At 51.6% G+C, this 27,486-nt stretch overlaps 13 protein-coding genes across 13 annotated transcripts; 6 read left to right on the top strand and 7 right to left on the bottom strand.

Annotated features, from left to right (window-relative positions):
- Positions 1-332: 332 nt before the first annotated feature.
- BO94DRAFT_481996 (pex2/pex10/pex12 family protein) lies at positions 333-2,323 on the top strand. Its single transcript, XM_025608875.1, has 3 exons — positions 333-841; positions 904-1,167; positions 1,218-2,323. Exons 1-3 carry the CDS (start codon positions 533-535, stop codon positions 2,100-2,102), a joined length of 1,458 nt encoding a protein of 485 aa, XP_025472237.1. The 5' UTR covers positions 333-532; the 3' UTR covers positions 2,103-2,323.
- A 250-nt stretch (positions 2,324-2,573) lies between these two features.
- On the top strand, positions 2,574-4,870 carry ilv3B (putative mitochondrial dihydroxy acid dehydratase). The gene is made up of 3 exons (XM_025609572.1): positions 2,574-2,927; positions 3,004-3,217; positions 3,269-4,870. Exons 1-3 carry the CDS (start codon positions 2,769-2,771, stop codon positions 4,720-4,722), a joined length of 1,827 nt encoding a protein of 608 aa, XP_025472236.1. The 5' UTR covers positions 2,574-2,768; the 3' UTR covers positions 4,723-4,870.
- A 209-nt stretch (positions 4,871-5,079) lies between these two features.
- BO94DRAFT_571063 (RNA 5'-triphosphatase domain-containing protein) lies at positions 5,080-8,290 on the top strand (the record flags this gene model as incomplete). Its single annotated transcript, XM_025614853.1, has 4 exons — positions 5,080-5,311; positions 5,708-5,868; positions 6,000-6,471; positions 6,531-8,290. The coding sequence occupies 4 exons, from the start codon at positions 5,080-5,082 to the stop codon at positions 8,288-8,290; spliced, it is 2,625 nt and encodes an 874-aa protein (XP_025472235.1).
- Positions 8,291-8,857: 567 nt separating this feature from the next.
- Positions 8,858-9,919, top strand: BO94DRAFT_454853 (40S ribosomal protein eS19; the record flags this gene model as incomplete). The annotated part of the gene is made up of 4 exons (XM_025607623.1): positions 8,858-8,887; positions 9,353-9,416; positions 9,484-9,544; positions 9,628-9,919. 4 exons carry the CDS (start codon positions 8,858-8,860, stop codon positions 9,917-9,919), a joined length of 447 nt encoding a protein of 148 aa, XP_025472234.1.
- A 456-nt stretch (positions 9,920-10,375) lies between these two features.
- BO94DRAFT_506423 (uncharacterized protein) lies at positions 10,376-11,425 on the bottom strand. The gene is made up of 3 exons (XM_025609571.1): positions 11,113-11,425; positions 10,718-10,935; positions 10,376-10,636 (listed from the first exon to the last, which is right to left on the bottom strand). Exons 1-3 carry the CDS (start codon positions 11,291-11,293, stop codon positions 10,607-10,609), a joined length of 429 nt encoding a protein of 142 aa, XP_025472233.1. The 5' UTR covers positions 11,294-11,425; the 3' UTR covers positions 10,376-10,606.
- Positions 11,426-11,770: 345 nt separating this feature from the next.
- BO94DRAFT_580666 (CAIB/BAIF family enzyme) lies at positions 11,771-13,617 on the bottom strand (the record flags this gene model as incomplete). The annotated part of the gene is made up of 4 exons (XM_025615343.1): positions 11,771-12,295; positions 12,345-12,845; positions 12,896-13,194; positions 13,239-13,617. The coding sequence occupies 4 exons, from the start codon at positions 13,615-13,617 to the stop codon at positions 11,771-11,773; spliced, it is 1,704 nt and encodes a 567-aa protein (XP_025472232.1).
- Positions 13,618-14,187: 570 nt separating this feature from the next.
- Positions 14,188-14,775, top strand: BO94DRAFT_126182 (uncharacterized protein). The gene is made up of 2 exons (XM_025605613.1): positions 14,188-14,698; positions 14,753-14,775. The coding sequence occupies exon 1, from the start codon at positions 14,286-14,288 to the stop codon at positions 14,598-14,600; it is 315 nt and encodes a 104-aa protein (XP_025472231.1). The 5' UTR covers positions 14,188-14,285; the 3' UTR covers positions 14,601-14,698; positions 14,753-14,775.
- Positions 14,776-18,114: 3,339 nt separating this feature from the next.
- On the top strand, positions 18,115-19,811 carry BO94DRAFT_126141 (uncharacterized protein). Its single transcript, XM_025605611.1, has 2 exons — positions 18,115-18,312; positions 18,498-19,811. Exon 2 carries the CDS (start codon positions 18,557-18,559, stop codon positions 19,700-19,702), a length of 1,146 nt encoding a protein of 381 aa, XP_025472230.1. The 5' UTR covers positions 18,115-18,312; positions 18,498-18,556; the 3' UTR covers positions 19,703-19,811.
- BO94DRAFT_126168 (uncharacterized protein) lies at positions 19,811-20,226 on the bottom strand. Its single transcript, XM_025605612.1, has one exon. It carries the CDS (start codon positions 20,157-20,159, stop codon positions 19,920-19,922), a length of 240 nt encoding a protein of 79 aa, XP_025472229.1. The 5' UTR covers positions 20,160-20,226; the 3' UTR covers positions 19,811-19,919.
- A 27-nt stretch (positions 20,227-20,253) lies between these two features.
- On the bottom strand, positions 20,254-21,404 carry BO94DRAFT_530187 (uncharacterized protein). Its single transcript, XM_025610631.1, has 2 exons — positions 21,326-21,404; positions 20,254-21,194 (listed from the first exon to the last, which is right to left on the bottom strand). Exons 1-2 carry the CDS (start codon positions 21,350-21,352, stop codon positions 20,556-20,558), a joined length of 666 nt encoding a protein of 221 aa, XP_025472228.1. The 5' UTR covers positions 21,353-21,404; the 3' UTR covers positions 20,254-20,555.
- Positions 21,405-21,576: 172 nt separating this feature from the next.
- Positions 21,577-23,247, bottom strand: BO94DRAFT_530186 (putative mitochondrial ADP,ATP carrier protein (Ant)). The gene is made up of 5 exons (XM_025610630.1): positions 23,225-23,247; positions 23,013-23,034; positions 22,825-22,901; positions 22,390-22,635; positions 21,577-22,331 (listed from the first exon to the last, which is right to left on the bottom strand). Exons 1-5 carry the CDS (start codon positions 23,228-23,230, stop codon positions 21,768-21,770), a joined length of 915 nt encoding a protein of 304 aa, XP_025472227.1. The 5' UTR covers positions 23,231-23,247; the 3' UTR covers positions 21,577-21,767.
- A 1,119-nt stretch (positions 23,248-24,366) lies between these two features.
- BO94DRAFT_126027 (uncharacterized protein) lies at positions 24,367-25,148 on the bottom strand. Its single transcript, XM_025605610.1, has one exon. The coding sequence runs from the start codon at positions 24,928-24,930 to the stop codon at positions 24,442-24,444; it is 489 nt and encodes a 162-aa protein (XP_025472226.1). The 5' UTR covers positions 24,931-25,148; the 3' UTR covers positions 24,367-24,441.
- Positions 25,149-25,162: 14 nt separating this feature from the next.
- On the bottom strand, positions 25,163-27,334 carry BO94DRAFT_619895 (KRI1 family protein). Its single transcript, XM_025616897.1, has 2 exons — positions 27,104-27,334; positions 25,163-27,041 (listed from the first exon to the last, which is right to left on the bottom strand). Exons 1-2 carry the CDS (start codon positions 27,273-27,275, stop codon positions 25,363-25,365), a joined length of 1,851 nt encoding a protein of 616 aa, XP_025472225.1. The 5' UTR covers positions 27,276-27,334; the 3' UTR covers positions 25,163-25,362.
- Between the last annotated feature and the right edge of the window lie 152 nt (positions 27,335-27,486).

Here is a 27,486-nt window from a genome sequence, read left to right as displayed (position 1 = left end):
ATCTAGTCAGACGAAACGTACCCTCAGGCTTTGGAAAGGTGGGGGACAGAGCTACTTATTTGAGGTAGCCAACTCGACAAGCTGATAGCACCATCTCAATCTCACGCTCACGGACGAGATACCACTGTAGGAACAATTGCCATGTGACCACTGCGACCTTATGCGAAGCCTTGATAGGATTAGAAGAATATGCATATCTAGACATCCCAAAATACATGGGCAAGGTATTGGAGATCGTATCAAATGCCAATGAGCAAGTTTCCCTAACTTTCGGCTGTACTCTGCATTGTTGGTCACTATCTGGAATCATCCTTGTTTTTTTGCTATTTTATCTCAGTTTAGGTTATCGAATGCTTATCAGCGTCGGGTCACGTGTTGGTTCTTCAACCTCGGCAGTATCCATTCCGAACGGGGAACCGAGCTGGTACGATCAACGTTACTATGATTGTCGACAGTGCGACCTTGGGCTGTCGCCTTCACTTCCAACAACTTACCCACCCTTCCGCTCCGCTATTCCAACGATGATTCAACGATGAGTTCGACAAACTTTGCCGCTGCTCAGGAGAGGGTTCTGGAACGTCGCCGTCTCCGCGAAGCCGAAGCTCGCGCCAGGCTTGCGGAGCAGCAACGGGCCTCGCCGCTCAATCATCCCACCCTCCAAAGACTTCCTTACCCCCTGAACAAACTGCCCCAATCTGCCTTCTCGTTATGGAATACTATAAGAGGGCGCGAAGGCATCAGGCCTGCTTATCGTGTGGGTCAGGTTGATGCCGAACTGCTGGATGAAGAATTACTGGGGCTGCTCAAAGGCCAGGTCGGAGACGCATTAAAATATTTTGGGGTTAGTCTTGTTGATATCTTGGATGTCTTGTTGCACACGAAGCTAATTTGTGATTCTGATAGCCTCAAATGCGCGAGGACTGGTCTCATGAGATCCAGTTTACTCTCCGTGCGATTCTATTCAAGCTCTCAATATGGGACCACAATTCCTCTTATGGTGCGGCATTACAGAACCTGAAATATATTGATAGTCGCAGCAAAGGGCCTGTTTACTCGGCTCCAACGAAGTGGCAGAAATCTTTGTATGGGTTGCTTACTGTCGGTGGCCGCTACGCTTGGGGTAAGTGGGAAAGCTGGCTGATCAACCAAGAGAGTGGCTACGAAGAAGTAAGTGTATGCGCTTACCGGATTTTTTTTTCACGTACTCATATCAGTAGCCATCCCAAGAAGTGCGGATGTTAGCACGTCTGACAGATCTTGTCTCCGCAACCCATTCGATCGCTGCCTTCGTCTCTTTCCTTGTGTTCTTGGTGAATGGCCGATACCGAACCTTGGCCGACCGAATACTTCGCATGCGCCTTCTTCCACCATCTGCACAAGCGAGTCGTGAAGTGTCATTTGAATATCTTAATCGTCAGCTGGTATGGCACGCCATTACGGAATTCCTCCTCTTCCTGCTGCCGCTTGTTGGAATTAGCCGGTGGCGTCGATGGCTCTCCAGGCTGTGGCGGAAGACATTATCCACTCTTAAAGCCGGCAGCGAGGATGACGAGCAGACTGGAAAGCAGGGGGAATTGGCATTCCTTCCAGAGAGGACCTGCGCTATTTGTTATAAAGACAACAACCCCACTTCCACGACAGAGGGCGAAGCAATAGCCGCGTCAGCTTCATCTGGCGGCATCATCGGATCAGCCCAGACCGATATAACGAACCCCTACGAAACGATACCTTGCGGCTGTATGTACTGCTTTGTCTGTATCGTGCAGAAGTTAGAAGGGGAAGAGGGGGAGGGCTGGGTCTGTCTACGCTGCGGCGAGATTGTGAAGAAATGCAAACCCTGGAATGGCGATGTGCTTGAAGAGACACGCCCGCAGTCAAGCTCGGGGAAGATGGTGGGGTTTGCTGTAGATGGAAGCGCCGGTCCCGATGATAGCACCGTGGATGAACAGGAAGCTGAAGGCCACACTGGGAAGAAAAGCCCATTACAGGAGTTAGCGTCGGACGAGGCGCTGCACCACTCGAGTCAATGGTCCACCATTGAGAAGGACTCAGTTGAAGAGGTGTATGATGGAGAAGTAGAGGCGGCTGGGTCAGCACAGTAGAGATCTGACGCCTTACCTGGGTGCTGCCAAGGTAAATTGCATTGGCGGACGGCCAGATTATACCTGTTGCAGTTCCTTTGTATTATGCTTCCCCTTGATATGTGATGACGACATGTGTTGTTTAAAGTCAGCTCCCACTGGAAGATACCCAGCATGTCATGTTCCTCTTGCCTGGGGCTCATGAATCAACGCAATAATATATTCAGTCTACTGCCTACTGCTACTGTGTAGTGTGTACATAATCAAAATATCCAATCGATAATCTGGGTGATGGATGGCCCACTACTAGGTAGTCCCAGCCGGGACCCCACTCAAGCTGCCCGGACTGCTCGAATCACAGCCGTCGGTTCCTCGTCAGAGGGTCGAATGCAACTAATCAGATTGATTCTGATTATACCGCGGATCTCATCTTCCCCGCAGCGGACTTCTGGCCGACTGACCGGGACATACGCACGCCGTACCTCCGAAGTTCCAGGCGAACGAGGGGCTTTTGGGGTACCGACCGCACACATACAGCACGGAGCTCGGTATAGTCTCCCATCCTCCCCTCATCTCCACATTCTCTTATATTGGCCTCTGGGCAGTGCAAGCTTAGAGGATCTTCTCGACTTCTTCTGCTGACTCCATTGTTCTTACCTTCCCTCCTGTCGTCCGAGAATTCACCCAATGGACCCCTCCAAACCCGCAGTGTCATCCACCTTGGGGGAAGCCAAGTACATCGAGTTCCCCTGCGTGCCAGAGGGTACGAAGCATGAAGATGGTACCCCAGTTCTGAATCGATACTCGGCCACCATCACCAGAGGCCATGATTTCCCTGGTGCGAAGGTTGGTCAATCCCGTTTTTGCACAATGGCTTTCCCCGCAACTTAGGACCAGTTCTGACCTCGAGGTGATCGGAAAGGCAATGCTCTACGCAGCGGGCATCCCCGACCATAATGCCATGACGAAAAGTCCCCAGGTTGGTGTTGCATCCGTGTGGTGGGAAGGCAACCCATGCAATATGCACTTGTTAGACCTGGCCAAGACTGTGAAGAAGGCGATCACGGATCAAGGCATGATTGGATGGCAGTACAACACCATTGGAGTATCGGATGCGATTGGCATGGGTAGTGAAGGTTGGTGCTTAATAAAACTCACTACCGGAATCCTCTCTGACGAAATCTCAGGCATGCGTTTCTCCCTCCAGACTCGTGAAATCATCGCAGATAGTGTTGAATCTGTGACGTGCGCTCAATATCACGATGCCTGCATCGCGATCCCTGGATGCGACAAAAATATGCCTGGTGTGGTGATGGGTATGGCGAGACACAACCGGCCCTCGATCATGATCTACGGCGGTACCATTCAGGTCGGATATTCCAATCTTCTACGAAAGCGTGTCAGCGTCTCAACGTGCTTTGAAGCTGCGGGTGCTTATACCTATGATACCCTTCGTCAACCTAATGACGGAGGTGATACCAGCAAGAACAAGGATGAAATTATGGATGATCTGGAGAGACATGCCTGTCCCAGCGCGGGTGCTTGTGGTGGCATGTTCACTGCCAACACCATGGCGACGGCAATTGAATCCATGGGACTTTCTCTGCCCGGATCGTCTTCTACTCCCGCGTCTTCCCCAACAAAGATGCGTGAGTGCGTCAAAGCAGCCGAAGCAATCAAGATCTGCATGGAGAAGAATATCCGCCCTCGAGACTTGTTGACCAAGCGGTCTTTCGAAAATGCCCTTGTCATTACTATGGCCCTGGGCGGAAGCACCAATGGCGTGCTTCACTTCCTCGCCATGGCCCGAACTGCCGGCGTGGATCTTACTTTGGACGATGTCCAGCGGGTCAGCAACAAGATTCCTTTCATTGCTGACCTGTCGCCCAGCGGAAAGTACTACATGGCCGACCTCTACGAGATTGGAGGCATCCCGTCTGTGCAGAAACTTTTGATCGCAGCTGGCCTGATGGATGGTGATATCCTGACAGTGACTGGCAAAACTCTGGCTGAGAACGTAGCGTCGCACCCATCGCTGCCTGCCGACCAGGTCATCATCCGCCCCCTGAACAACCCCATCAAGGCGAGTGGTCACCTTCAGATCCTCCGAGGTAACCTTGCCCCCGGTGGTGCGGTTGCCAAGATTACAGGTAAGGAAGGGCTTCGGTTCACAGGCAAGGCGCGCGTGTTTGACAAGGAGCATCGACTCAACGAGGCATTGAACCAGGGTAAGATTCCTCACGGCGAGAACCTGGTCATCATTGTTCGTTACGAGGGTCCTAAGGGTGGGCCGGGAATGCCGGAACAGCTGAAAGCCAGTGCTGCGCTCATGGGAGCCAAGCTCACCAATGTAGCGCTGATCACAGACGGGCGATACTCAGGCGCTAGCCACGGATTCATTGTGGGTCATATTGTCCCTGAAGCTGCTGCAGGAGGCCCGATTGCTGTTGTCCGTGACGGGGATGTGATCACGATTGATGCCGAAACGAACACGATCGCCATGGACGTTTCGGATGACGAGATCCAGCAACGTCTGAGAGAGTGGAAGCCCCCGGCACCCCATGTCACACGGGGTGTGTTGGCCAAGTATGCCCGATTGGTAGGAGATGCCTCGAACGGGGCCATGACGGATCTATTTTAGGCCTGGGTAAGAGGGCGATAACATAAATTGGTGAAAAAAACCGAATGTATATAAACTAAGCTACGTAGTAATGTCCAATGACGCATCTGCCTTGTCATACTACTACGGAAGCTGGATCAATGAGGGGTCCGAACAAGTTTAACAGGTGTTAATGGGTGCCCGTTCATCTATCTTCCTTGTAATGCACATGGAGAATAGGATCAGGCGACACCTACTCATCTCTCACTCCATCAATAGTGCGTACTGAATAGTTTCAATACATTCAATACAATTACTATGTAAGAGTTCCGGACCAGGCCTGGCTGCGTTGGGTCTAGCGCGGGCTGAGTCAGCGAGCCCGGGCTGCGGCGTGACGCCATGAGTGGATGTGAATCATCGCCGGCAAATTTGCGACGAAAGAAAGAAACCATCGCAGATCCTCCACGGTCTTGCCCCCGAGCCTCTGACAGGCCTGTTGTTATCCGCCACGGACTTCCTGACCACTCTTGTGCCTACCAACTTCCAACTTCCGCCCCGCGATCCAGCCCGCCTGCAGTTACTCCGATTAAAGTTTGGGTTCCTCAGTCGCATTTGTTGCAGCACAAACCATGTATGTGCCCATATCGCCTGCACTCTGTACTCTCACGACTTCGGTGTGCGACAGGCCTCTAGGTATCCTCGGGGTCATTGCTGACCATCTTCACAGCTCTTGCGACATCAACCGCATCACCATCCCGCCCTCTGGAACCGCGCAAAGCTCCATGTGACCCGGAGATTTTCTCGGGTCAACCAAGAATTGGGATATCGTCACCATTGGAACAATCCTGAAAACAAATTAGGTCGCCCTCCTTGCCGAGTTCGATTCGAGACTGGTGGATCTGTCAGATTCTCCGGAACCCTTAAGTCCAGCCAGGAGACCAACGTGTCGCATTCTCAGCACTCATTGGTCCACGCGAGTCCGGGGCGCACTTAGAGTAGTGCCCAAAAACAGCTCTCCTTACCTCAGATAGCCTACTCCAGAATCCGGCTGCTGGTGGTTTCGATCGACCCGCTTCATTGCCTCACTATCGATCCGGAGGCACTCCTTACCCGCCAAAGAGGTGCCGTCTTCTCGGCTCGTGTAAAGTTCGGCTCGCATTCCAGAACGGATCCTCCTTGCCCCCGATCGTTGGTTCCAGGCTAAGGGATCCCTGACACTGGGCGTTAAGGCTTGGGCGATCGGTGAGCGGATGAAGGAGCCCTTTTAGGGGTGACGAAGCTTCGCGCCTGGACCCTATCGGTAATCTTATAAATATCAGAACCTCACCTTTGCGCCGGGTATGGGGTCTACAAATGTTCCTCTGACCTCTCCTACCACATCCCGGTCTGGTCCTGTGGATATTAGTGCTTATTTGCGCCTCTGGGATTCGGTATACGCTGCCTTCACCAACTCCGGTGCCTTTGTCTCCCTCACTCGTCTTTTTCAAGCATATAGCTACGATGGAACTGTGAATTGGGGCAAAATAGTGTTCCTGGCCACTTGCTTCGTTACCATGGTGGGTTGCGGAGTCGTCTCTTCGATCCTGCGGCGCAAGAGCTGGGGACAGGCTTCTGGCAAAGCGCGTCTCCGCCGTGCTGCGCGCAAAGGCTACTCCAAGCGCTCTGCAGGGACAGTCACCTCATCAGACGAGGACGACTATGACAGCACTGGGTCACTGCGGCATGGCACCGAAGGCTCTGTCTCACTCTCTGAGAAGAAGGAAGTGCCTCAGCATGGGCAGACTGAAAATGGTTGGTGCACTCACGGCGTCTTGATATGGGATACTGACTTGTAAAAGCCCATGATACAGACCCGGGTCTCTTGAAGAAACATTCATCATACCTTTCATACACAACATCCATTGCGACGTACCCTTCTGTCAGAACGTTCTTCCGCCCGCATCCGCAAAAGGACAAGTTACCCACCAAGCCCTCTGCGATTCCGTTGCTGGTTTTCGTACATGGCTTGGGTGGGTCTCTTGCACAGTTCAACCACTTGCTGACGAGTTTGTCCAATGTGGGACCTTGCTTTGGAATCGATCTTCCGGGATGCGGTTTGTCGTCTTTTGCGCCGACATCCTGGGATGCTTACACTGTTGATGCGCTCGCGGAGTTGCTTGCCACAGCCATTGAGCAGCACCGTGACAAGGAGACGGGCCAAGGCGTGGTTCTGATTTCCCATAGCCTGGGCTGTTCACTATCCGCGTTGTTGACATCTTCCACCTCCACATTGGGCGCCAATTTGAAAGAGCATATTCTTGGTCTCATTGCCGTCTGCCCTCGTGCGGCGCCCCCGTCTCCCCACGAAGTCACCAAATTCCGCCGGCTTCTGCATATCCCCAGCCCTATATTTGACCTCTGGCGCTGTTGGGATCGGCGTGGCGGCCTACATAGCACCAGCGTCAACAGACTTGTCGGTGCAGCAGCCGATTCCGATACCAGAGGACTTCAAGTCCGCTACAACAAGCAGAGCAAGACGGATGTATGGAGGCGGATGGCGTGGGGAACGCTGCCTTCATACGACCGCAATGGCAGGGCCACCGGAGGTATTCCTGGCGAGGAAGTCTGGGCGGGAGTCCACACACCCGTCCTGCTGGTAGCCGGTGAAGCTGACGCGGTGGCAAAGCCTGCGGAACTGAAGAAGATCCTGGAGTTCTTTGGCCGCGCTGGACGTAGCGTGGATGATGGCGCAGATAGAGTATCTTCCATCCCTGATGCGCCCCAGGTCCATGACAAAGCACCAGCATCCTATAACGGTCGGGCACATGAAGAAGAATTCGGAGTTGAGCCACAGGTCGAAGAAGAGGAAATGGCGGATGAGTCTGATATGTCAGGCACTCGGCGATCTGTCAAGACCGTTATCCTGCCCGCTCCAGCCTCCCATGCGCTCATCTACGATCGTGCGACGTATCGCACTCTGGCCGGGATTATCCAAGATTTCCTCCGCCAACATGTTGATAACCGCTTGAGTATGGGCTGGCAGCTACAGTATTTGAATACCTCAGGAAAGTGGGACGTCAAAAACCTGGCGAAGTGGAAGAAGGTGGCACCTGTGTCGGAAAGAATCGCCGACACCTTTGCGGCACTCAAGATGCTCCGGGAGGTGGACGAAGAACACAATCCCGTTCTGTTTTCACAGAAGTACCACGACCAGATCTACGCCGTGATCGATATCAGCTACGAGAATCCGGTGTATAACCCCGCGTCGATGGAAAAGGGAGGTATTCATTACCACAAACATCCGACGGTGTCGAAGATCCCACCTACGCCGGATGAGGTTCGCGACTTCATTGCGCTCGTGGACCGACTACAGAATGAGATTACGGAGAAGATGGAGAAGTCGGGCAAGCCGGAGGGCCCGCGCCCGGTGGTTGGGGTCCACTGCCATTACGGGTTCAACCGCACCGGATTTTTGATCGTCTCGTACTTGATCGAGCGGCGCGGGTTTACGGTCTCGGAAGCGATTGAAGAGTTTGAGCGGCGGCGTCCTCCAGGAATACGCCACGAACACTTCATTGATACCCTATTTGTGCGATACTGCGTGGGGCTGAAGAGGGCACCTACACTGTAGTTGAACTGGATTGGCGTTGTCATTTTCGGGATGGTTTCTTTGTGAGGGGTGTAATGGGGAGTGCTTGATGAATCATGATAATTATACCATAGACTGTACATTAAGAATAGAGAGAGAGATCTCTGAACGAGGAGTATTATGTAGTGGTGGTAGTAGTGTAGTGGTGGTAGTAGTGTAGTGGTGGTAGTAGTGTAGTGGTGGTAGTAGTGTAGTGGTGGTAGTAGTGTAGTGGTGGTAGTAGTGTAGTAAAGGTGTAGAGGTGTAGTGGAGTAGATCAGGCACCATGTCTGCCTGAACCCCAGGGAAGCAAATCATGTGACTGTGCACCCGCCAGCGCCGCCTCAGGCATTGACCGGCTTAGGGTACGGCTAGACCGGAACAGGCTAAGCGAAGCGCCCACAGCCAACCGAGAAGCACTACGAGCGCAAATGTGTGCGAATCCGAAATTTCGAGGCTTGACCTGACCGACTCCTTCAACGACGACAACGACGACCCATCCTCTCACCTCGTCCCCCTCTTCAGCTCCCTACCCCTTCGATTCCCGTTCGAGGTCCACAAGTCGCAAAAATGGGTGGTGTCACCGTTCGCGATGTCGACGTAAGTCGCCTCTTTTGAAGATTGGCTGGTCGGTGCGGTTTGGCTGGCATGGCATGGCACGGTACGGCAATACGGCGGAGGATTCTATCGCAGAATGGAAAAGACAATATCAGTCAAGGAACAGATGCATACGACAGACGAGCGATCTCTATCTGGGCCGGGATCAGATCACGAGCAGCGCAGGGATATATCAAATTCAGGAGATCGGTTTAGAGGGAATGGGGGGAAGTTTACGCGACCAACTGGGATCTTCTCCAGGATTTACGGACATTATGTTTTGAATGGAAAACTTGGATTGGAACCGACTGCCGCGAAATAATATCATCCAGGATTTCTTTCTTTGCTGTGTCGATCTTGCCATGCCGTGTTATGTCATGCCAGAACGCGCCTGCACCGACAGGCCATATATCATACAATGATTTATGTGATTTGATGGGATCGGCTGACCAAGTTTTGATGGTATAGGCGCAGAAGTTCATCGCTGCTTACTCTGCGTTCCTGAAGCGTCAGGGAAAGCTCCCCATTCCTGGTTCGTGCCACCAGATTCGATGAAGAATACAAACGACAGGAAATCAGGACTAATATCTGTTGATTAGGATGGGTTGACACTGTCAAGACCTCCGCCTCCAACGAGCTCCCTCCCCAGGACGCCGACTGGTACGACCATGAATCTCGCCATTTGTGATTGATGCAAAGATTTCGAGAAGCCCAGTTATCTGACGAATGGATGCATATTACAGGTACTACGTCCGCGCCGCCGCCGTCGCTCGCCACATCTACATGCGCAAGACCGTCGGTGTTGGCCGTCTCCGCAAGGTCCACGGATCCGTCAAGAACCGTGGCTCCCGCCCCAACCACCACGTCGATGCCTCCGGCTCCGTTGACCGTAAGGTCATCCAGTCCCTCGAGAAGATCGGTGTCCTTGAGCACGATGAGGACAAGGGTGGCCGCCGCATCACCCAGAGCGGCCAGCGTGATCTTGACCGTATCGCCAAGACCACCGTTGACGAGGAGGAGGAGGACGACGAGTAAATTAGTCCTTGGATCTCGATCTAAAATAATGAAAAAGTCCTGATGTTACTTTTTTCCTCCTGACCTCCTATGAAGCTTCGCCTCTTTGTCTGATACCTACCGCGGTGTGCGCGGCTTGCTGCTTGCTGCTTTGCTGGGGAATGGGGTTAGAATTGGGGCCGGGGTGCGTTGGCGGATGGAATGGATGAGTGGCTATGACAGGGAGAGGATGAACTTTTATGTTTCAAGTTATTGTTCATGCCGGGCATAAATGGACAATCAATTCTGTGGACTTTTTTTTTCTACGTAGCTGCCTTGATTCATAGACTTGGGCCAATTGTACAGGATATTTTCTTTATATTCAGTCTACCGTAGATAAGATAGCAGCAGCATCATACGACAGTCCTGTCAGGTACAGAACCTCTTCAGAGAATATACCCAACACGACATAGAACTCGTCCTATCTTACAGCTCCAACATAAGTATACCCAGCAATACATGGGAAACCTACCCCACGTTCAGCCTAAACCCATATATAAACCAAGCTCTCCCAACCCAACCTATATACAATCCCCATCCATCCTACCATATCATATCACATCCCACCCCCAAACCCTAAGTCCCTAGTACTCCCCATTTACCCATTCACTTCCAGCAACCCCAACCCCAACCCCAATCTCGAAAATGATGAACAATGAAACAAACCATCTATTTCTTCCCCGACTGCGCGGACGGATCCTAAACCCCCCAAAAGTCAGTCCATCCATCATCCAGCAATAACCACCAATCCAATAACAAAAGGGGGAAGGAGAAAGATACCAAATAAACCTGATAAAACCTCATCTTCTCCACCTTCTCATCAAACACCACCCTCCCAGCCCAGGGTACTTCAATTTCATTCTCCAAATCCGACCTCAACACATACTTGACTGTCCCGTACAGCATGAGTTCTCTTTCCCCGCCGAAGTAGATTCTCTCGGGGGTGTGTTTTCGGCTGTGTACGTGCGTCCAGAGGGAGTGGCGGAGAGGGAGGATTTCTGTTTTTAATTTTATTTAGTTTTCTTTGGCTTTGTTGGTGTTGGGTTGGGTTGGGGTGGGGTATGTAGTATGTATGTATGTATGTATGTATGTATGTATGTATGTATGTATGTATGTATAGAAAGGTATAGGGATGGGAATAGGTAGTGGGAAGAAGTAGTCGGGGAAAAACGCACCATCAACGCCCCTCGCAACCTTCGACCCCATAATCAATGTGGCATCGTCCGTGAAGTTACTCACGTACTGATCATGCTGGGATTCGGCATCGCTAATGCGGTAGAAGTTTTCCATGAAGGAGATCATGGCGGCGCTGGTGGGTGGGGAGAGAGTGGGGGAGGAGGTGATTTGGTAGGTCATTTTCTCTCTGTGTATCTTTCTTTCTTTCTTTCTATGTTATTTTTCTAGAATTGGGTGAATGTTGGTTGGTTGGTTGTATTGAGTTGATTATGGTGGAATGGGTGAATGGATGAAAGATGGGGTGAAGTGAGGTGAGGGGTATAGTGTACTTCAAAAGAATTGGAGATGTGATGTAAGTGAGGAGAGAAAAGTGTCGGGCCGATGGGGGACTGACTATCCGATAGCCTCCACTGGAACTGCATCCGATCGGTGTGGATGAGCCCATCCGGCTTGGCTTTACGTGGGTTTTTGTTTTCGTAAGTGGAATTGAATTGCCTCTGGCTTTATCGGATGTGCTGCTTGCTGCTGTATTGATGGTTTGTATTAGTGGTGTTTTAGGATTGGGGATAGGGTAAGGTAACTTGACTGCTAACGGGTATGAATTGGAATAAGCTATACATGTGTACGGGTAGTATCTATCAACTCAGATATTCTGATTCAATCATCCTCCTCGAACTCCCAGCTCGCCCGGTCAGTTCCATTCGGTCGACTGGCCCGCACAAACTTGTTCTCCACGCCGTCAATCTCCGCAATAGGTCGAACAACCTCGATCTCCGCATTGTATGCCTTGGAAAACCACTTCTCCGTCAGTGCCTCCGCTCCCGCTTCCTCGGGAGACTGATAAAGGTGAGGGAACCGCTTCTGCATGATCTTCAACACAGTGGATGAGATACGATCCACGCTGTCGCAATGACGCAGCTGGAAGAATTCCGGAGGCTGCGCAGCGCGCATCTTCTCCTGCACGGCCTCCGAGTACTGTCCGACGGCGAAGAGGAGCAGATCGTAGTGCATCAAGGACGCCTTGCCGTGGTATGAGCCACCGTGTTTGGCGCGGTGATAGAGTCCCGTCAGTGCGGCGATGGCTCCCATGCACCCCGTACCGTAGTCAGAGATGGGGAATGGGGGAACCATGGGCGTCGAGAAACCCATAAACTTTCCCTGGGCCCAAGCAATTCCGGTCACCTATATACCAAGTTAGCGACTACTTGATGTTAATATCGCATGTACTTACGCAGTCTGCAATCTGCTGCCAGCCCGGACGGCCGGCCCACTCGCCCTCGTATCCAAAGCAGTTCTCGTTCACGTACACGATACCCTTTCCACGCTTCTCGGCCAGGGAAGCAAGGGCATTGGCGCCATAACCCAGCTTCTCAAGAGCACCAGGGCGGTAACCGTCCACGAGCACATCTGCGTCGGCCAGGAGCTCTTCGAACTGACGCCGACTCTCCTCAGTCTTGAGGTCCAAGTCTGCCGCGTGCTTGCCCATGTTACCGTCCACTTGGAAAAAGGGGACGTCAGACAGATTCGGGCTGGTGATCTTCAAAACATCCGCGCCATACTCGGACAAGATGCGCGCAACAGTAGGACCAGCAATGATACGGCAGAGCTCGAGGACCTTGACCCCTTCAAGGATTCTCTTGCTTCCGCTGCGACTGGCAGGGAAGGGTGTCGGAGGTAGGTCACCGTTCAAACGCGTAACCTTCCATGGGGGTTCCTCAACGTTAAGTTTGCCCTGGTGCATGTCAGCATTGCTCGCATGCATCGTGTAACGGGAAGTCATACATGTGGAGTGTTCTTGAAATCTTCGTACTTGAATGCCGTCACACCTGCCTGTCTCCTTTCCTTGTTCATTTCCTCCAATTCCGCAGCGCTATACTTCTGGACATGGCTCTCAATGACCTTGATGATGTCTTCGTAATCCGTCAGATCCGGACGCTGTCCTTCCAAGCCAATCATGTTCAGCGTCGTCGTCGCCTCCAGGGAGCCGTGGATGTGAAAGAACTCGTCCTTGTTCTTGGTCTTGTAAAGATTGGCGGACATCCGGCGGTAGCCATTAGATTGAGCCGCAAGTAAATCCGTATCTATATTGAATTAGCTTATGGCCATAATTTGAACAAAGTCTTACCTTTCAACTTCTTCTTGACCTCGGGGTCCAATTTGGACAGCCCGTCCACCTTGGCCATGTATGCCTGGGAACCAAACGCAGTAGCCCGTTCAAGACTAACCTTGACATTGCGCTTCTGAGATGGGCCGTACCGCAAATCCGCAATTGCGCCTGCCACGGATCCCTCAACACCCTTCAAAGCAGCCAAAGTCTCCGTCTCCTTGAAGGGGATCGGGTAATAAATCTCGTCGTGTGTGGAAGAGAACGACACCGCATCTTGTCTCTCAACTACCTCTGTAGGCAAGCTGAGGCGCTCCGCTTGGTCGCACAGGAAGGAGAAAATGCGACGTGTCTCGCGAACAGGCGAATAGTCGTTCCCCGCAGCCGAAGTAGCCGCCATGATGTCAGTCGATGGTGGGAGACGTTCCGTGGGTATGTACAGACACACTTCAGTTCCAAGATGCAAGATTAAGAAGAGTCCGCGAAGAAAGTGCCCACTCCGCGGTATGGGCAATCCGAATAATATATGCAATGCAACCTTTATCGGGCGAAGGTCGGCAACGTTTGGACCTCCTTAAGGTGGATATTGCGCCGGGACAATTCCGAGAATTTGTCCGTCGGGTGGATGCACATGTGTCGACCGATCGGCAGATGAAAATGAGTAGGAAGACATTGCGCCGCTTAGGAGGCGAATGATGGTCCAGGATAAGGCGCAAAAGGCGAACCCCGCAGAGAGTTGATTCCGAAAGGTGGACCGGGTTGGGGAAGCGCTTTTCGGATGCGACCCCGATAAGATCGGATGCGGATCCGGCGGCTGTGACGTCGGCTGCGATAAGCGCCTGTTTCGCTTTCGATGATGCTTTCATGGTCATCGTCTGTGATGACCCGACGACATGTTGGTGCAACTGAATACAATATGTCTTCCAGGCTGCAGTTTTATTAAGCCAGATACCATCGTAGCTCCTATGCTATTTGAAGAGACTACTGCACTTCATGATGGCTTATAAGCATATAAGTTCTCCGGTGATGCATGTCCTCCCAGCCAGCTAGAGCTCATCCACACATTATATGTCAGTAGGGACACTCTCGACACGTTCATTGAGCTGGAATATTCCACGTGGACTCTTGTGCGTATTGGTGAGATATGCTCTGACCTTGAGGCTGAGTTACTCAACTGTCGTACGAAAAGGAGGTGCAGGTGACCGGGGCACGGACATATCAATCTGCAGAAGGGGGCTTGGTAGTCCTTTGCATGTTGGGTGGCTGTCTTGTTGGATACTCATGAGTGCATACCATTGGATAAAAACTTGGTTTGTTCTTTTCCAAGGGGCATTGATAAGGCACGAGGTGACACTAGGCCCTTCAAACTATATATGCATATAATCGATTTGCCTGCTCGGTTCATATGTATAAGTATCTAGGGTGTGGGTTCGGGCGGCAGTTGCACATGAGAATCTCATGGATTGCGTTGGCTGACAGTTGTAAGCATGATTGTAATGGGACTAGGCTTTCTCTAACCTTTCTTCCTCTCGCAGCATCAACGGGCCACATCAGTTCCTTCCGTGGGCCTATCTGTGCTACCCAGTAGCCTTGCGGTACTATATCCCAGAAGCAGCCCTTCGGCTGCGCCTCTCCATCACACAGCATCCAGTCTTACCTTCCAGCCTATTGGAGTATCTCAGTCCCACAACAACAAGTATAGAACCAAGCTAGGACACCGGTTATCAGGTCTCCAGTCTGAACGAGCATGGTGCAAAAGACGATGGTTCCGGTGGGTCACTCTCAGTTTTCATCATATAGTTTGCAGACACTGATCATAGCTCGGATAATTTACCGTCTAGGTATAAAGTGGCAACCGCACAATGATTGGGTACCTGATCTTCCAGGCAGCTTGACCCTCTGTGGAAGGAAGGAAGCCATACGCCATAGTCAAGAAGGCTTGAGAAGGATATTGATCGATTATAAAGCTCTCTGATATGACGATAACGCATGACTCAACAACTCACGAGTGGTCTGGTAGCAGGTACTGAATTGTGATGTTGACAGACAGACTTTATCCTTTGGCATGTCTGTTCTTTTCGGAGTGATCGATCTAGTCAAGATTTTTGGTTTGCTCTGGCGTCTAGCAGTCCATAAGTTTCTTATATTCTTGAACATCTTCAAATGCCAGTCAAAGCCAATAACGATAGGCTTTCACCCACAACGTAGACCCTCTTTTTCCCAGGATTGCACAACAGGGCATCTGTGCGAGCAAATTTGGAATGCAAGCAATAGATAGATCCACTTGGACAGTGTTCAAGACGGTGATCGTCAGTCATGATGGTACGGTCGATCTTCTAAAGTGGATGTTATTCGGAGCAAAATATATCCGACTGCATCGTATGGCAACAAGTGGTACTAGGAAATCATGACTGCACAATAGGTGCAGACGGATGTGAAGCCAAAGGCTGACCCGAATCAGAGGGACCTAGTTTGGTATGTTGGTGTCGTTTGCAGCCTCATCAAACATGGATGGCACAGTGGGATGTCATGTTCGAGAAATTCCGCCAATGGTCCGTGATGTCCGCCAATGGTCCCTGATGTCGCTACTAAGGCTATGCAGTATCACCTTGGAAACCCTGAACTAAGCATAAACCAGACATGGTTGTTCGGCGTATTGAAAATATGCATTGTGAGATGTTTGAGAAATAGAGAAGACAATGCGAATATCGGTTGGCTGACTACACAGACATATCAAAAGTAAAGTAACCACCTAGTAGTTGATGAACTATTTTTGTGGTCTGTGCCTGCTGCATAAACAGCAATCGAGCGAAGTATACTGCCTTTCACAGGATTGAAGGATCAAGACAAACGCTAGAGTGGTTTTTCCTATTACTATATACTCCATATGATTTGATGCAATCCAATCTGAGTGGGTGTGACAAGTCAGATCGATTTGCGTTGATCGGTGCTAAGAATAACAATCGAAGCCACCACCGTTTACTCCGTACAGCACTACTTTATCTAGTTCCGTCGTCAATAGAAATAGTCTACCATTAGCCCTCAATTTATTGAACCCACTTCAAAATAGTAGATATTATTAACAACAACCTGGTGACTTACTCTAATTTAATCGATCGGTATCTAGATGCGCTATTTAATATCATTATCATGTCAACCATCCCAATAATACGTCAATGCGTAGACTTCCATTACCCACTGTCTCTAGTCAGTCTCCAAGCGGAGGGGCAATGTTGATCGCATGCGGTATGAGGAAAGTCAAAAAGAAAGAGAAAAAGAAAACTAAAAGGCCCGTGTACAAACTAGATACAGACATCACGAGCAAACCATAGCCACTTAGCGACTGAGGCAACCCCAACCGACATCCCAACCAGCCTGACGGTCTGTATTATTCTTCTACGTAACTACTCACATTCTGCAGGACAAAAGCAGACTCCATCGATAGGTCAAGCACAGTACATGATGCAATAAACACCGGGACGCTGGGAAGCAAGTCGTTGACCCAATAGGTGAGGGTCCAGTACTCCGTAATGGATCCCACAATTGATATTCGCTAGTCAATAAAATGCCCCTCTAGCATCACGTTGCTCTGGCATCCCGCTGAACCGAAAATTGGGAGGAGACCCGGTTTAACCTAAACGGCCAACCCACCCATGAATCCCACACACAAGGAACATTCCACATTACGCTTCTGCAAAACTCTCCATGGGGTGGGATGTGCAGCCAGTCACCACGCCGACCACCTGCGCATGTGCAGTGCCCGACACCCACGTGCCGTCATCAAAGGGTGGCTATCGCGTACCACGAATCCAAGAGGACGTAGTAGGGCTCTTACCCTGGCCCAGCCTGCAACCAACCCCTCCTTGACGCGGGGGCGCACGGGCACGAGGCACCGGACTTGATATGCTCGATTGCTCGTCGATCGATGGAAACGGGTGGAAACTGGAAAGGTTTGCTCTTCCTACCAAGGAGGTGGATAGCTGGTGCTGTATAGGTCCCATCCAAATTACCTCATTGGGGGGGGGGGGGGTTTGGGATTCAACGGTGGTCTGTTGGGTTTGGACGGGTATCACAGGCTCCGTCATAGGCTCCCCGATGGAGTTTTGTCGGCGTGAGGATGGGATGGTGACGAAAGCATCCAGGATGTGGGGGTAATTGAAATCGTATTGATTCATGATAGGTATCTAGTAGTGGCTTCTATCTACCTAGGTAAGTAAGTAGTAGGTAGTTGGACGCCATTTATCACCGGACAACGACCAGTGTTACGGAGTACAGCTACCGGGGCGATAAGCCGGTGTGGAAAACCGCGAACCGACAACAACAATACGACGGGCCAGGCCAGACGGTAAGATAACCAACGATTGTAACCAGGGCCGATTTGGCCCGGAACCTCCCGGCGCTGTCTACAGCGGGTCCGAGGAGTAACAACCAATCAGGGGAGCCACGGGTCGGATTGAGACTGGTTGCGTTCGTAAGAGGGCGGTATGGGGCGGTAAGAGTGTCTGACAGGACCTGGACTCGGGATTGAGTTGGATAAGGGGCAGCGGCGACTTGGAGAGATAAGAGGGTCACACTGGAGAAGATGTACTCCGTACTTTCCCTCTTGCCTAGGCTTAGACGGCTTAAAGGAGGTCGTCATCCCACATCTGAATCTCACCGGGGAAAATCAAACCAATACATACCGTATTTCAATCAATAATACCTCAGGCTCCTTCTGGCTCACACCGTCCATCTGGCACCGACCGACGGCGGCGCCGGCTGACAGACATTCCATTATTGCTATTCTTACTACTATTGACGGCCTGCAACTCCCACTCCTTGCTTTCCCCCCTCCTTCTCCTCTCCTCTCCGTCTCATTTCCTCCTTCTACTTACCGACTCCTCTCTTCTCTTGACCTGCTACTTGTCCAGAACTTCAAACGCTCCTGCCCGGTCCTTGTGGTTCGATCAGCTCGTCTACATTGTCGCGTCCCCTTATCAATCCTCCTGCTAGTACGCCTGAGTTAGCGCGTCGCATCGCATCTACCCTGCATACTACGCTTCAGCGTTGCGTCTGCACAGCTGTTCCGTCTGCGATCTGCCTCTGACAGTGCGCCGTGAGTACAATCTAAAATCCTTGGCTCATTTTTTTTGGTTTTGTTCTTTTGGATTATCCTTTCGCCTCCGAAGAGTGAATCTTATACTTCCAAGTCGTCCCTTTATTGTGGGACTTAGTCATCTTTCCCATTGTTCGGATGCCGGCAGTGATTGGTGGATTGCCCTCTGACTCATGTGACAACAGATTAGCCACCCAAGTCGAAAGAACAATCAGAAGCCTCTCGCTGCTCTCTATCGCTCAAGATGGCTTTCATGAATACTACCTCCAGCATTGCCATGGCCCTTGCTGGCAAGACTGCCTCCGTTGATATCCCCAAGCCTCGTCCCGGTTTCCCCATGGGGGGCCGCGACTCCGCTCGCCCTGGACATCCTGCGATGCTGCCTACTCCGCCCAACTCCATATCCCCCACTTTGCCTCCGCAGGGCTTCAGACGACAGGACGCTAATCCGGGATACTCCCCGCTTGCCTCGTCGCATGTGGAGTCTGATGTCGACCTCGAAGATCCCGCCGATCATGCAAACAGTTCTAACGGCGCCCGCACCGCCGCTCATGACCTGGATAGCACCGGGGCCATCACACCAGGAATGTTGGCCAAGTGCCACCTTCCTGAGATTATGCTTCAGCATGGCCCCTTGGCGATTCGCCATCTTATGGGCTATCTGACGACTTGCGTCCCTGGGTTCTCAAGGATTCCCCCTGCCAAAGCACGCAGGCTGGTGGTGGCTGCGCTGGAAGGCCGAGGCAGCGATGATAAGACTGGAGGTCGTGAAAGCGATGTTGTCTTCGAAAAGGTTGGATGGGGTCGCTGGGACGCTCGCCGCCGCGGTGAGCAGTCTCGGGATGCGCAACACCTCAACGTGTCGCCACCCTCCAGCGTCTCCAACTCTTTCCCTCAGCGGGGCATGCAGATCCCTACAAAGCGGGAGAGTGTACAGCCGTATGGCAGTAGCGTTACGGGCGACTCAGCTGTCTTCTCATATACCGAAATGGATTATGGTGGGCATGATATCAGCATGTTGGAACATGAGGCAGATAAGATGTCTCTCGATGGGGACGAGCGCGAGTACTGCTCGTCTTCTGAAGCTCCTGATGATGAGATGCATGATGATGACTGGGGCGAAGAGGATGTCACAGATGAGGAAGATTGGGCACAGATAGGTGCTGCGGCGCTTCGCGCACGATCTTTGAATGCCACGGGTGGCTTTGTGCACGGGGCACTTCCATCGCCGCAACTCCGCGGCGGAGGTCCCGCTGCGTCATCGCTGGCGAAGTCCGCACCGCTCAGAATCCCTGTTCAACAGCTTGGCTTTACTCTTCCGGAGGGCGTCATGGGCGACCGGGAAGAGCGTGCGGCAGTCGAGGCGCTCTTACGACTTGGATCAATGTAATATATGTCACGGACAGGCGTTTGCGACGTTCATATACCCTGCAACGCCTGCGTTCCTCGATGGTTTTGAGGCTGGCCCTGCTTTACACTCCTTACGTTCTACGATTTGATTCTTTGAAAGAATTTCCAGCAAGCTGGACGACATTACGATTCGACTGGTTCGATCAAGACGATGCATTGGGTTTGGGTCTGGCCCCGGCGTTCTATTTTTACAACCATCATTTTGATAATGACATCGACCTGGGGGTCGATGGGTTCTGCTGATATGGCGTTATGGGGCGTTTCAACACATACTCCTCCCCACCACTCTCCATTCTTGCACTTATTGGGCATTTGTTGCATGACGACCGACAATGGACTACTTTATCCATGGTTATATGGTTCTTGGCTGAGATACGTCTAGACCCGGCCTGCAGATATGCGAGGCTTGTGAATATCATACATAGATAATAATTCATACTATGCTATGGCACGGTCATAGTTATAGTTATACATACGCACCTTGAATTCAGTTGTACCTTGACACATCATAGGGAACGGTATATTATAAGTAGGCTCAGATCTATACCTACTGTACCCATGGTATAGTTTCATCCGTAATTACCGTCAACCCTACCAAGTATTGATTCAGTCATTCATTACTTTCATAGTTCAATTAGTCAAATACGCCCATACCCTTTTCCGCCACCTTCCAAACCCAAATGAATACAAAACAAACAACTCCATCCCACCAACCCAAACAATAGTATAATTTACAAAACCCAAGACACACCTACCCAAACCACAACAAACTCAATATACACCCACATCCCGTCCCATCACCACCACCACCCAACCCAAGAAGCAAGATACAATCAACGATCATGAACCTCATTAATCCTTCTCCAAACCTCCGCCTCCACCTCCCCCAACTTCCTCCCCGCAGTCCTCAACCACCCCCTCGCCCCAGCCAAAAACCCCTCCCCGAATCCATCCTCCTCATCCAGCGCCACCTGGCCCGACGGTCCAGGTTCATAGTATGGTAACTGACCCTGACCCTGTCCTGGACTACCGGAGGTGGTGGTATGGCGCTGGTAAAGGGTTGTATAGGGGGTTGTTGTGGAGTTTGGGACCGGGATTGGAGCTGGGTTGGTGGTATACCCGCCGTAGGTACCGTAGCTGGGATTGGAATTGGTGGAGAGTCCTGGGAATGGGTTTGGTGGGGAGGTGGGTTCGGGGACAGGGGGTTGGGTTATTGCGGGTGTAGGTGCTTCGCCTGCTTTGGGGGGTGGAGGGATGGAGGTTTTGGATGTTGGAGCTGGAGCTGGGAGTGTAATGGTAGAGGTAGGGGGAGGGACGGGGTGGGCGCCGGGTTGGGGTGGTGGTGGGGAGGTTGTGGATGGGGGTTGGTGATGGTGGTGGTTGTGGGAGCGGGGAGGGTGGTTGTGGTGGATGTTGTTAATGGTGAGGATGGTGAATGATTGTCGAGAGAGCCTGTTTGTGGTGGGAGGTCGCTGGGTTGAGCTGTGGCGTAGATGGGGGAGTATGCTGGGGCGGTTGCGGTTGCTGAGGTGGTTGCGGGTTCGGATGGGAAGGAGGTGTCGGTGTCGTTGTCTAAGGCTGGGCTCGAGGTGCGGGGAGGAACCCTGTCTGGGGATGAGGTGGTTGTCATTTTGGAGTTGGGTGATGGATTTCGTGGTTGAGCTGTAGCAGATGGAGCTGAGCTGTTAGACGTCATGGACCATGTGGCACGTGACATCGGACCAAGTCAGGTGACAAGAACCCGGTGAAATTTTCAGAGCTTACGGACCAGTGGCAGACGACTAGGCCAAGATATACATACTGGATTTTGATACCAAGGTGGAAGTACAGTTGGAGAAAAAAAAAGAAATAAGCTTGCAGGCAGTAAAATACAACTGGTACAAGAGGAAATATCACGCCATTCTATGGTCAAGATTATCGATACCACTCTTGACACATATTTCTATCCTCCTCCGCACCGCCCAGTACCTGGTAGTTACACCAGATACCGGCACCCCCTTCCCCGGAATCATATCGTCTGAAACGGCTTGAACTGAATCAAGCGTTTAGCCGGAACCACCCTTGTACTTCTTGCCGAAGAGGATGAGCTGGACCTGGTCGTAGATAGACAGGACACCAGCACCGGCAACACCACGGAGGATGTTAGCACCGGCACCCTTGAAGAGAGACTTGACACCCTCCTTGGCGACGATCTGGCGGCAGGCATCCATGGAGGAGCTGTACTTGACGGCCTCACCGGAGGTCATCATCATACGACGACGGATGGTGTCCAGAGGGTAAGAAGCGATACCAGCACCAGTGGTGACAGTCCAGCCGAGAAGGAATGAAGCAAGGAAGTTACCCTCGAGAGAGCCAACCAGAACAACGGGCTTGATGGAGTCGTACATGCCGAAGTACAGACCACGGTAGACAACAATACCAGCAACAGAGGGACCGAAACCACGGTAGAGACCGGCAATACCGTCGGAGGCGAGAGTCTTCTTGTAAACGTCAACGAGACCGTTGAACTGACGGTCACCACCGCCCTTGGCGGACTTGGCGTCGTTGGCAAGACGGGTACGGGCGTAGTCGAGGGAGTAGACGAAGAGGAGGGAAGTGGCACCCGCAGCCTGAACCATTGTTAGCTATCGTGCGCCAATGTCTAGGGTTGGAGCTAGGGGTACATACACCACCGGAGGCAAGGTTACCCATCATCCACTTGGTGTATCCATCACGCTCCTTCTTGTAGGAGAACATGGACTTGTAGGTGTCACGGAAAGCGAAGTTGAGAGCCTGGGTGGGGAAGTAACGGATGACGTTGGCAGTGTTACCTCTCCACAGGGAGACGACACCCTCGGAGGCGGCGGTACGACGGAAGCAGTCAACGATACCGTTGTACTTCTTGTCGAGACGGCCAGCGCGAAGCATCTCATCCTGAAGGGGTGTATTAGCAAGTGTCTTGGTCAATCCTATGTCCGGACTGTCCGGCCCGAAAAAATTTTGCCATCAGTCGACTTGGCGATCTTCAACCCGCATAGAAGCCTTGTCGAAGACGCAATCGCTGACCATGCAAATATTTCGGTCCTCCAGCATAGATATTGGTGTTGATGAGGTTTAACCAACCTGGTTCTGGATGAGGAGCTTGATACGCTCGATGGGGGCAGCAGCAGTCTTGGAGACGGCAGCGGAGACACCACCCACTGTATGATCAGTTAGTATGAGTTTCCAACCAATATATGTCGTGCTCGTTGATGGTGATTGATCGATAGTGATGAAGAGCGATCAATCGGGGCGAGCCGGGATGTACATACTCAGGAAGTCGACGACGAATCCCTGTGAAAATTTTTATTAGCCAGCTATTCCAGGGACAATGGCCATAAACCGGCTCAAACCATCAACCTGCCGTGTCTCCAAGGAACCTAAAGCTCGATCTCGAACATTCAAGACCATTTTGAGCTCATTCCATCGAGAGCGCGACATTCGATGACTTGACGACAGCTGGCAAGGGAGAGTAGCAACTTACGGGCATGCCGAAGACGGTCTTGTCGGCCTGGTTAACGTCACCTCCAGCCATTTTGACGGTGATGAACGGAAACTAAAGGAAGGAAAGAGAGGAGATGATAGTGCCAAACAAACAGACACTTCAAGGGGGATGGGAGAAGAAAGGAAGAGGAAGCGAAGGGGAGGAAGAAAAAATAGCGAGCGAAGGGCTCTTGTAAGCGGGAAGAAGCGAGCGGAGACGCTAGGACTCTCTTGGGTTTTTCGCTGGCCTGAATTCGCAGTGGCAGCGGCGGCGATGGGCGGCCGGCCTCGTTTGGGTTGGCCGGATTGGTTGGCCCGGTCCGGAGTAGGGAGGTCCTCCCATTGTAGGGGGCAGAAACAAAAAAAAAAAATAAAAAGGACAAAAAAAAAAAAAAAACTGGACCCGGCGCTAATGCTGGCCCAGGCAACGAGCGCCGATATCTCCCGATCGCGCCAGTAACCATCCCGACCGCTGGCATTATTGGGAAATACCCTCGATACTATGAGTGATTTCTGGATGAACAACAACATCTCCTTCAATTCTTCATTGTAGGTAGCCATCATCATGTGTAAATACTTGGACCTGCTTAAGGTTATCCTGCCATACTTATTTATCACCAGCTCAACATCACCCAGTTCTTATCCCTTCGGTAGAATCGCAATCACCGCTCGGTCCTTTGATGTACCTCCAGCATTAATACATGTTTGGACCTCCTCCGTAATTCGGCCTCGTAAGATATCCATTCTTCCCATTTCCCCGTCCTGACCGAACCAAGCGTTGGAGTCCACTCGCGCTCCATTATTCATGGGGAACCGCCCTTTCTTTCATCTGGTCCCGGATATCCGATGGCAAATGCCTTCCTCTGGTTCTCTGCAAAATCGAATTTGCCTTCCAAAGACAGTGCAATCGCAAGGGCAAAAATGAAAAAAATTTTGCTCCTGCAGACAGGTTCGGAACACTTCCTTACAGTACTCTTCGGCCTACAGCATCGATACGGCGGCTACAGTAGCTGGGCCTTTTTCCGCGCCACCGGGACTGATCATGTGCGTGCGCCGTCCTTCGGCTGACATGCCGCGATTTCCCCGTTTTCTGCTCCGGGCGGAAGTCTAAGGACGGATAGAAGGGGGGAAAGGGACGGAATTGAGAGACCAGAAAGTCGGTAATACCCAGTATCCCATAGGTTATTTGGTTCAACGGCCCAATGTCAGTATCTATACTTATCGTCCAAGCTTGGATATGTATTGTGGATTGATAGACAACGGGGAGTTGTGCTGAAGATTATATATCTCATACTGCACTCCTTTCTCTGACCTAGTGATTGAATACTTGATCAGAAAGTACCCTGAAATGAATTTGTCACCACCGCAGAGAAAGCTTGATGAGCTATCAATTGTATTCTTCAGTTTATCGGACCAGTATCTCGCTCTCTTCACTATGTGCGCCATTCTCTGCGTCCCAAGAAGACACGAGACCAGTTCGACATTACCCAAACTGGCAATGTTCCAGCCGGCCCCACTTGTTGTTGGATAGTGACTAGTCTCATTTCCGGTTGGTCCTTTCTTGCCTCTCGCGCCTCCTTTTGTCGACGGGGCAGGCAAAACTGACAAACTGTTCTTTCCTCGGGACCCACCCACTAAAAACATGGGGATGCCTCCTGTCGCCCATGGGATTGTTGTTATTTTTACGTGTTGCTGCCAAAGCTTCATTGGTTGTCCAGGTACGGAGTACAGGGTTCGAAGCAGGTTGGCTAGGTTGAGATGGGACTGAAACTGTCTCACTTCTGATAATTAGATGTTTCGCCATAGGTATGCAGAGTCTCGAGACTAGTTCTTCGATCTGGTTCATGGGGAAAATATAGATGAGGCTTGTTGGACCCGAACAAAACCAACAAGAATTGAAGAATATAATACGTGCCTTGAGATAATCTCCATATTCATTGCAACAGACTGATATTTCATTTCCCATATAGAAACATATGAAGAGACAGGTCTATACTAGTATGCAAGTCAAGGCTAGGGGAATATATTTTCAAACTTTTGAACCACTTATTAACAAAGCCAGCAGCATTGACATTGATACGCCGTTATATAGACAATAGACCCATCTGCTGTAAGCCATTTATACTAGAAAAAGCGCCCTCACTGCTTCTTAGACCTCTTTCTCCTCTTCTTCTTGGGTTCACCATCGCGGATATCAACATTGTCTGCATCCTCCTTCGGCGTAGGCGCACTTGGGCCTTGCTCAGGAATCTTAGGGCCTTCTTCGTCACCAAACGTATCCTTGCGCCATTGCCTTAGTCTCGCCTTCTTGCCCAGCCTCTTCTGATCCCGGTTCTTCTTTTCAGGGTCACGGAATGAAGCAAGCTTTTTCAGGCCCGCAAATTGATTGAGGTGGGTGTCATCGGCCATGAGGATATCTCGTGCAGTCAGCCCGAAACTCTGGGGCGAGGTTTCGCGGTATCGGAATCCAGTGGCATTCTTTCTGGTCGCACCCGGGAGAAGGCTAATGTCGAGATCCAAGTTGCGGTCCAAGGCCTCCTCGATACGAAGTCGGTCTTTGCGGGCTTCACGCTTCTGGTCTCGCCTCTCCTGCGCCTTACTCTTCTTGTTGCTTCCAGAGGCCTCCTCATCGCCATCCTCCATCTCGACATCAGAGCCACCCAAGACAGGCTTCTCCTCGTCATCGAAGTCCGGAACGAGATCCTTGATATCAATGTCGTCGTCCCACGTGGGCTTCTTCGGGCGCTTCTTCTTATGCCCTGACTCATCTCCACTTCCTGCCTTGTCGTCCTCCGCATAGTAGTCTTCACCGAAACGCCTCTGCATTTCCTTCTCCCAATCCTTGTCATCCCAGGCGGCATCCAAGAAGCCAGCCCAATCTTCGTCGGTCATCTCAGATGCACGAATACCCGCAACCTCCTTGATCTGGCTGACCCTCTCCTGAAGCTCTTCCATCTTGAGCTTCCGAAGGCGGTTCTTCTCGGTATCACGCTGCTTCTTCTCCTCGTCCTTCTGCTGCTGCTCAGCATCTCTGCGCTTCTTCCGGCTACTCTTGTCTTCTCTGCGGACCGATTGTTTGTTGGTCGTGTCACGGGAATGAGTGATCAACGTGGCATTGATTTTGCTGGGATCTTCAAAGCGGAAGTTGTATGCCTCCTCGAAAGCGTCTGCCCGTTGATCCTCCTCTTCATCGTCAGACTCGAAAGGTTGGAGTTCGGATCTTCCAGCAGGTATCCATGCTCTCGCCGACAAGAAGTTCGAAAGGAAAGTCTCCGGATCCTTGTCCGCATTCTCGACATCAACATTGACATCTGTCTTGGGCGCTGGGATAGGCTCGGGCTTTGATTTGGCAACAAGGAAGTCGTCGTCGTCGTCATCCTCATCATCCGATGCGTCTTTACCAGCAGTGGCAGCGTTCATTTCCCTGACAACTGCGTTTTTCAATTCCTCCTGCTCCTGGGCGTAGGTCCTGGGCGCTTCCGTTGTCTCTTCATCTGCCAGGTTGGCGCCACTCAATAGGTTCTCACGATGGTAATCACGAAGGGTCATGGGCTTTTCTTTCTTTCCAGAGCTTTCGGCGGTCGCCTCCTCATCGAGCGGGGTATAGAAGGTGGTGTTGGTATCATACACCCGAGGGTCTTTCGATCTGATCGCTTTCAAGGTGGCCATGATCTCGGCATCCAGAGCGGTGGTGGCCAGTTCTCCGTCCTCATCTTCCTCCTCATCAGAAGAATCATCTTCCGAGTTGCCGGACTCATCTTCACCATCGCGGTCACGACGTTTTCCGAGCACAGAGGATTTGCCGAATTTCGACTCCACTGCAGTGAACCCAGCCAGTTAGTTTTTTCTGAGATGTAGAGCAGAAACCGGGCAAACTTACGTTGCTGCTTCTCTTCTCTCTTCTTGTTGTATTCAAAGCGACGCGCATAGTCTTCGTTGATCTTGAACGTAATGTCCTCGTTGGTGATGGGAACTCCGCCAGACTCATCTCCTGAGTCGCTGGAGCTATCGTCGTCGAGCAACTTGCGCGAGCGCTTGGATGGGGGTTCCATTTTCAAAGAAAGGGACACAGTCCAAGTCAATGCCACTGAAGGTGAAGTACCGCCGACCAATGCGCCTCCAAAAAGAAAAATGGCCGTTGCCGGCAGAAAAAAAATGTCGCCGGGGCTCACCGCCCTGCCAGGCGCTTGTTGCCTGGGAGCCCAGGCAGGAAAGCGAACCACTGACGTAGCCAATTAGATCATGCGCGGGCCTGTATCCGCC

Source organism: Aspergillus sclerotioniger, assembly GCF_003184525.1.
Source record: "Aspergillus sclerotioniger CBS 115572 chromosome Unknown BO94scaffold_2, whole genome shotgun sequence".
Lineage (NCBI taxonomy): Eukaryota > Fungi > Ascomycota > Eurotiomycetes > Eurotiales > Aspergillaceae > Aspergillus > Aspergillus sclerotioniger.
This window is presented reverse-complemented; position numbering and strand designations above follow the sequence as displayed.

Coding starts and splice junctions, on each gene's coding strand:
- BO94DRAFT_481996 (XM_025608875.1), top strand. CDS start 533: ATGAGTTCGACAAACTTTGCCGCTGCTCAGGAGAGGGTTCTGGAACGT. Junction 842..903: donor ACGCATTAAAATATTTTGGG/GTTAGTCTTGTT, acceptor TGATTCTGATAG/CCTCAAATGCGCGAGGACTG. Junction 1,168..1,217: donor AAGAGAGTGGCTACGAAGAA/GTAAGTGTATGC, acceptor TCATATCAGTAG/CCATCCCAAGAAGTGCGGAT.
- ilv3B (XM_025609572.1), top strand. CDS start 2,769: ATGGACCCCTCCAAACCCGCAGTGTCATCCACCTTGGGGGAAGCCAAG. Junction 2,928..3,003: donor ATGATTTCCCTGGTGCGAAG/GTTGGTCAATCC, acceptor GTGATCGGAAAG/GCAATGCTCTACGCAGCGGG. Junction 3,218..3,268: donor GATTGGCATGGGTAGTGAAG/GTTGGTGCTTAA, acceptor ACGAAATCTCAG/GCATGCGTTTCTCCCTCCAG.
- BO94DRAFT_506423 (XM_025609571.1), bottom strand. CDS start 11,293: ATGACCTACCAAATCACCTCCTCCCCCACTCTCTCCCCACCCACCAGC. Junction 10,936..11,112: donor GGTTGCGAGGGGCGTTGATG/GTGCGTTTTTCC, acceptor AATTAAAAACAG/AAATCCTCCCTCTCCGCCAC. Junction 10,637..10,717: donor GGTTTTATCAGGTTTATTTG/GTATCTTTCTCC, acceptor TGGGGGGTTTAG/GATCCGTCCGCGCAGTCGGG.
- BO94DRAFT_126182 (XM_025605613.1), top strand. CDS start 14,286: ATGTCAGTAGGGACACTCTCGACACGTTCATTGAGCTGGAATATTCCA.
- BO94DRAFT_126141 (XM_025605611.1), top strand. CDS start 18,557: ATGGCTTTCATGAATACTACCTCCAGCATTGCCATGGCCCTTGCTGGC.
- BO94DRAFT_126168 (XM_025605612.1), bottom strand. CDS start 20,159: ATGAATTATTATCTATGTATGATATTCACAAGCCTCGCATATCTGCAG.
- BO94DRAFT_530187 (XM_025610631.1), bottom strand. CDS start 21,352: ATGACAACCACCTCATCCCCAGACAGG. Junction 21,195..21,325: donor CCACCTCATCCCCAGACAGG/GTTCCTCCCCGC, acceptor AGCTCAACCCAG/CGACCTCCCACCACAAACAG.
- BO94DRAFT_530186 (XM_025610630.1), bottom strand. Junction 22,636..22,824: donor AGCTCCTCATCCAGAACCAG/GTTGGTTAAACC, acceptor ACACCCCTTCAG/GATGAGATGCTTCGCGCTGG. Junction 22,332..22,389: donor GTAACCTTGCCTCCGGTGGT/GTATGTACCCCT, acceptor ACAATGGTTCAG/GCTGCGGGTGCCACTTCCCT.
- BO94DRAFT_126027 (XM_025605610.1), bottom strand. CDS start 24,930: ATGAAGCTTTGGCAGCAACACGTAAAAATAACAACAATCCCATGGGCG.
- BO94DRAFT_619895 (XM_025616897.1), bottom strand. CDS start 27,275: ATGGAACCCCCATCCAAGCGCTCGCGCAAGTTGCTCGACGACGATAGC. Junction 27,042..27,103: donor GAGAGAAGAGAAGCAGCAAC/GTAAGTTTGCCC, acceptor GGTTCACTGCAG/TGGAGTCGAAATTCGGCAAA.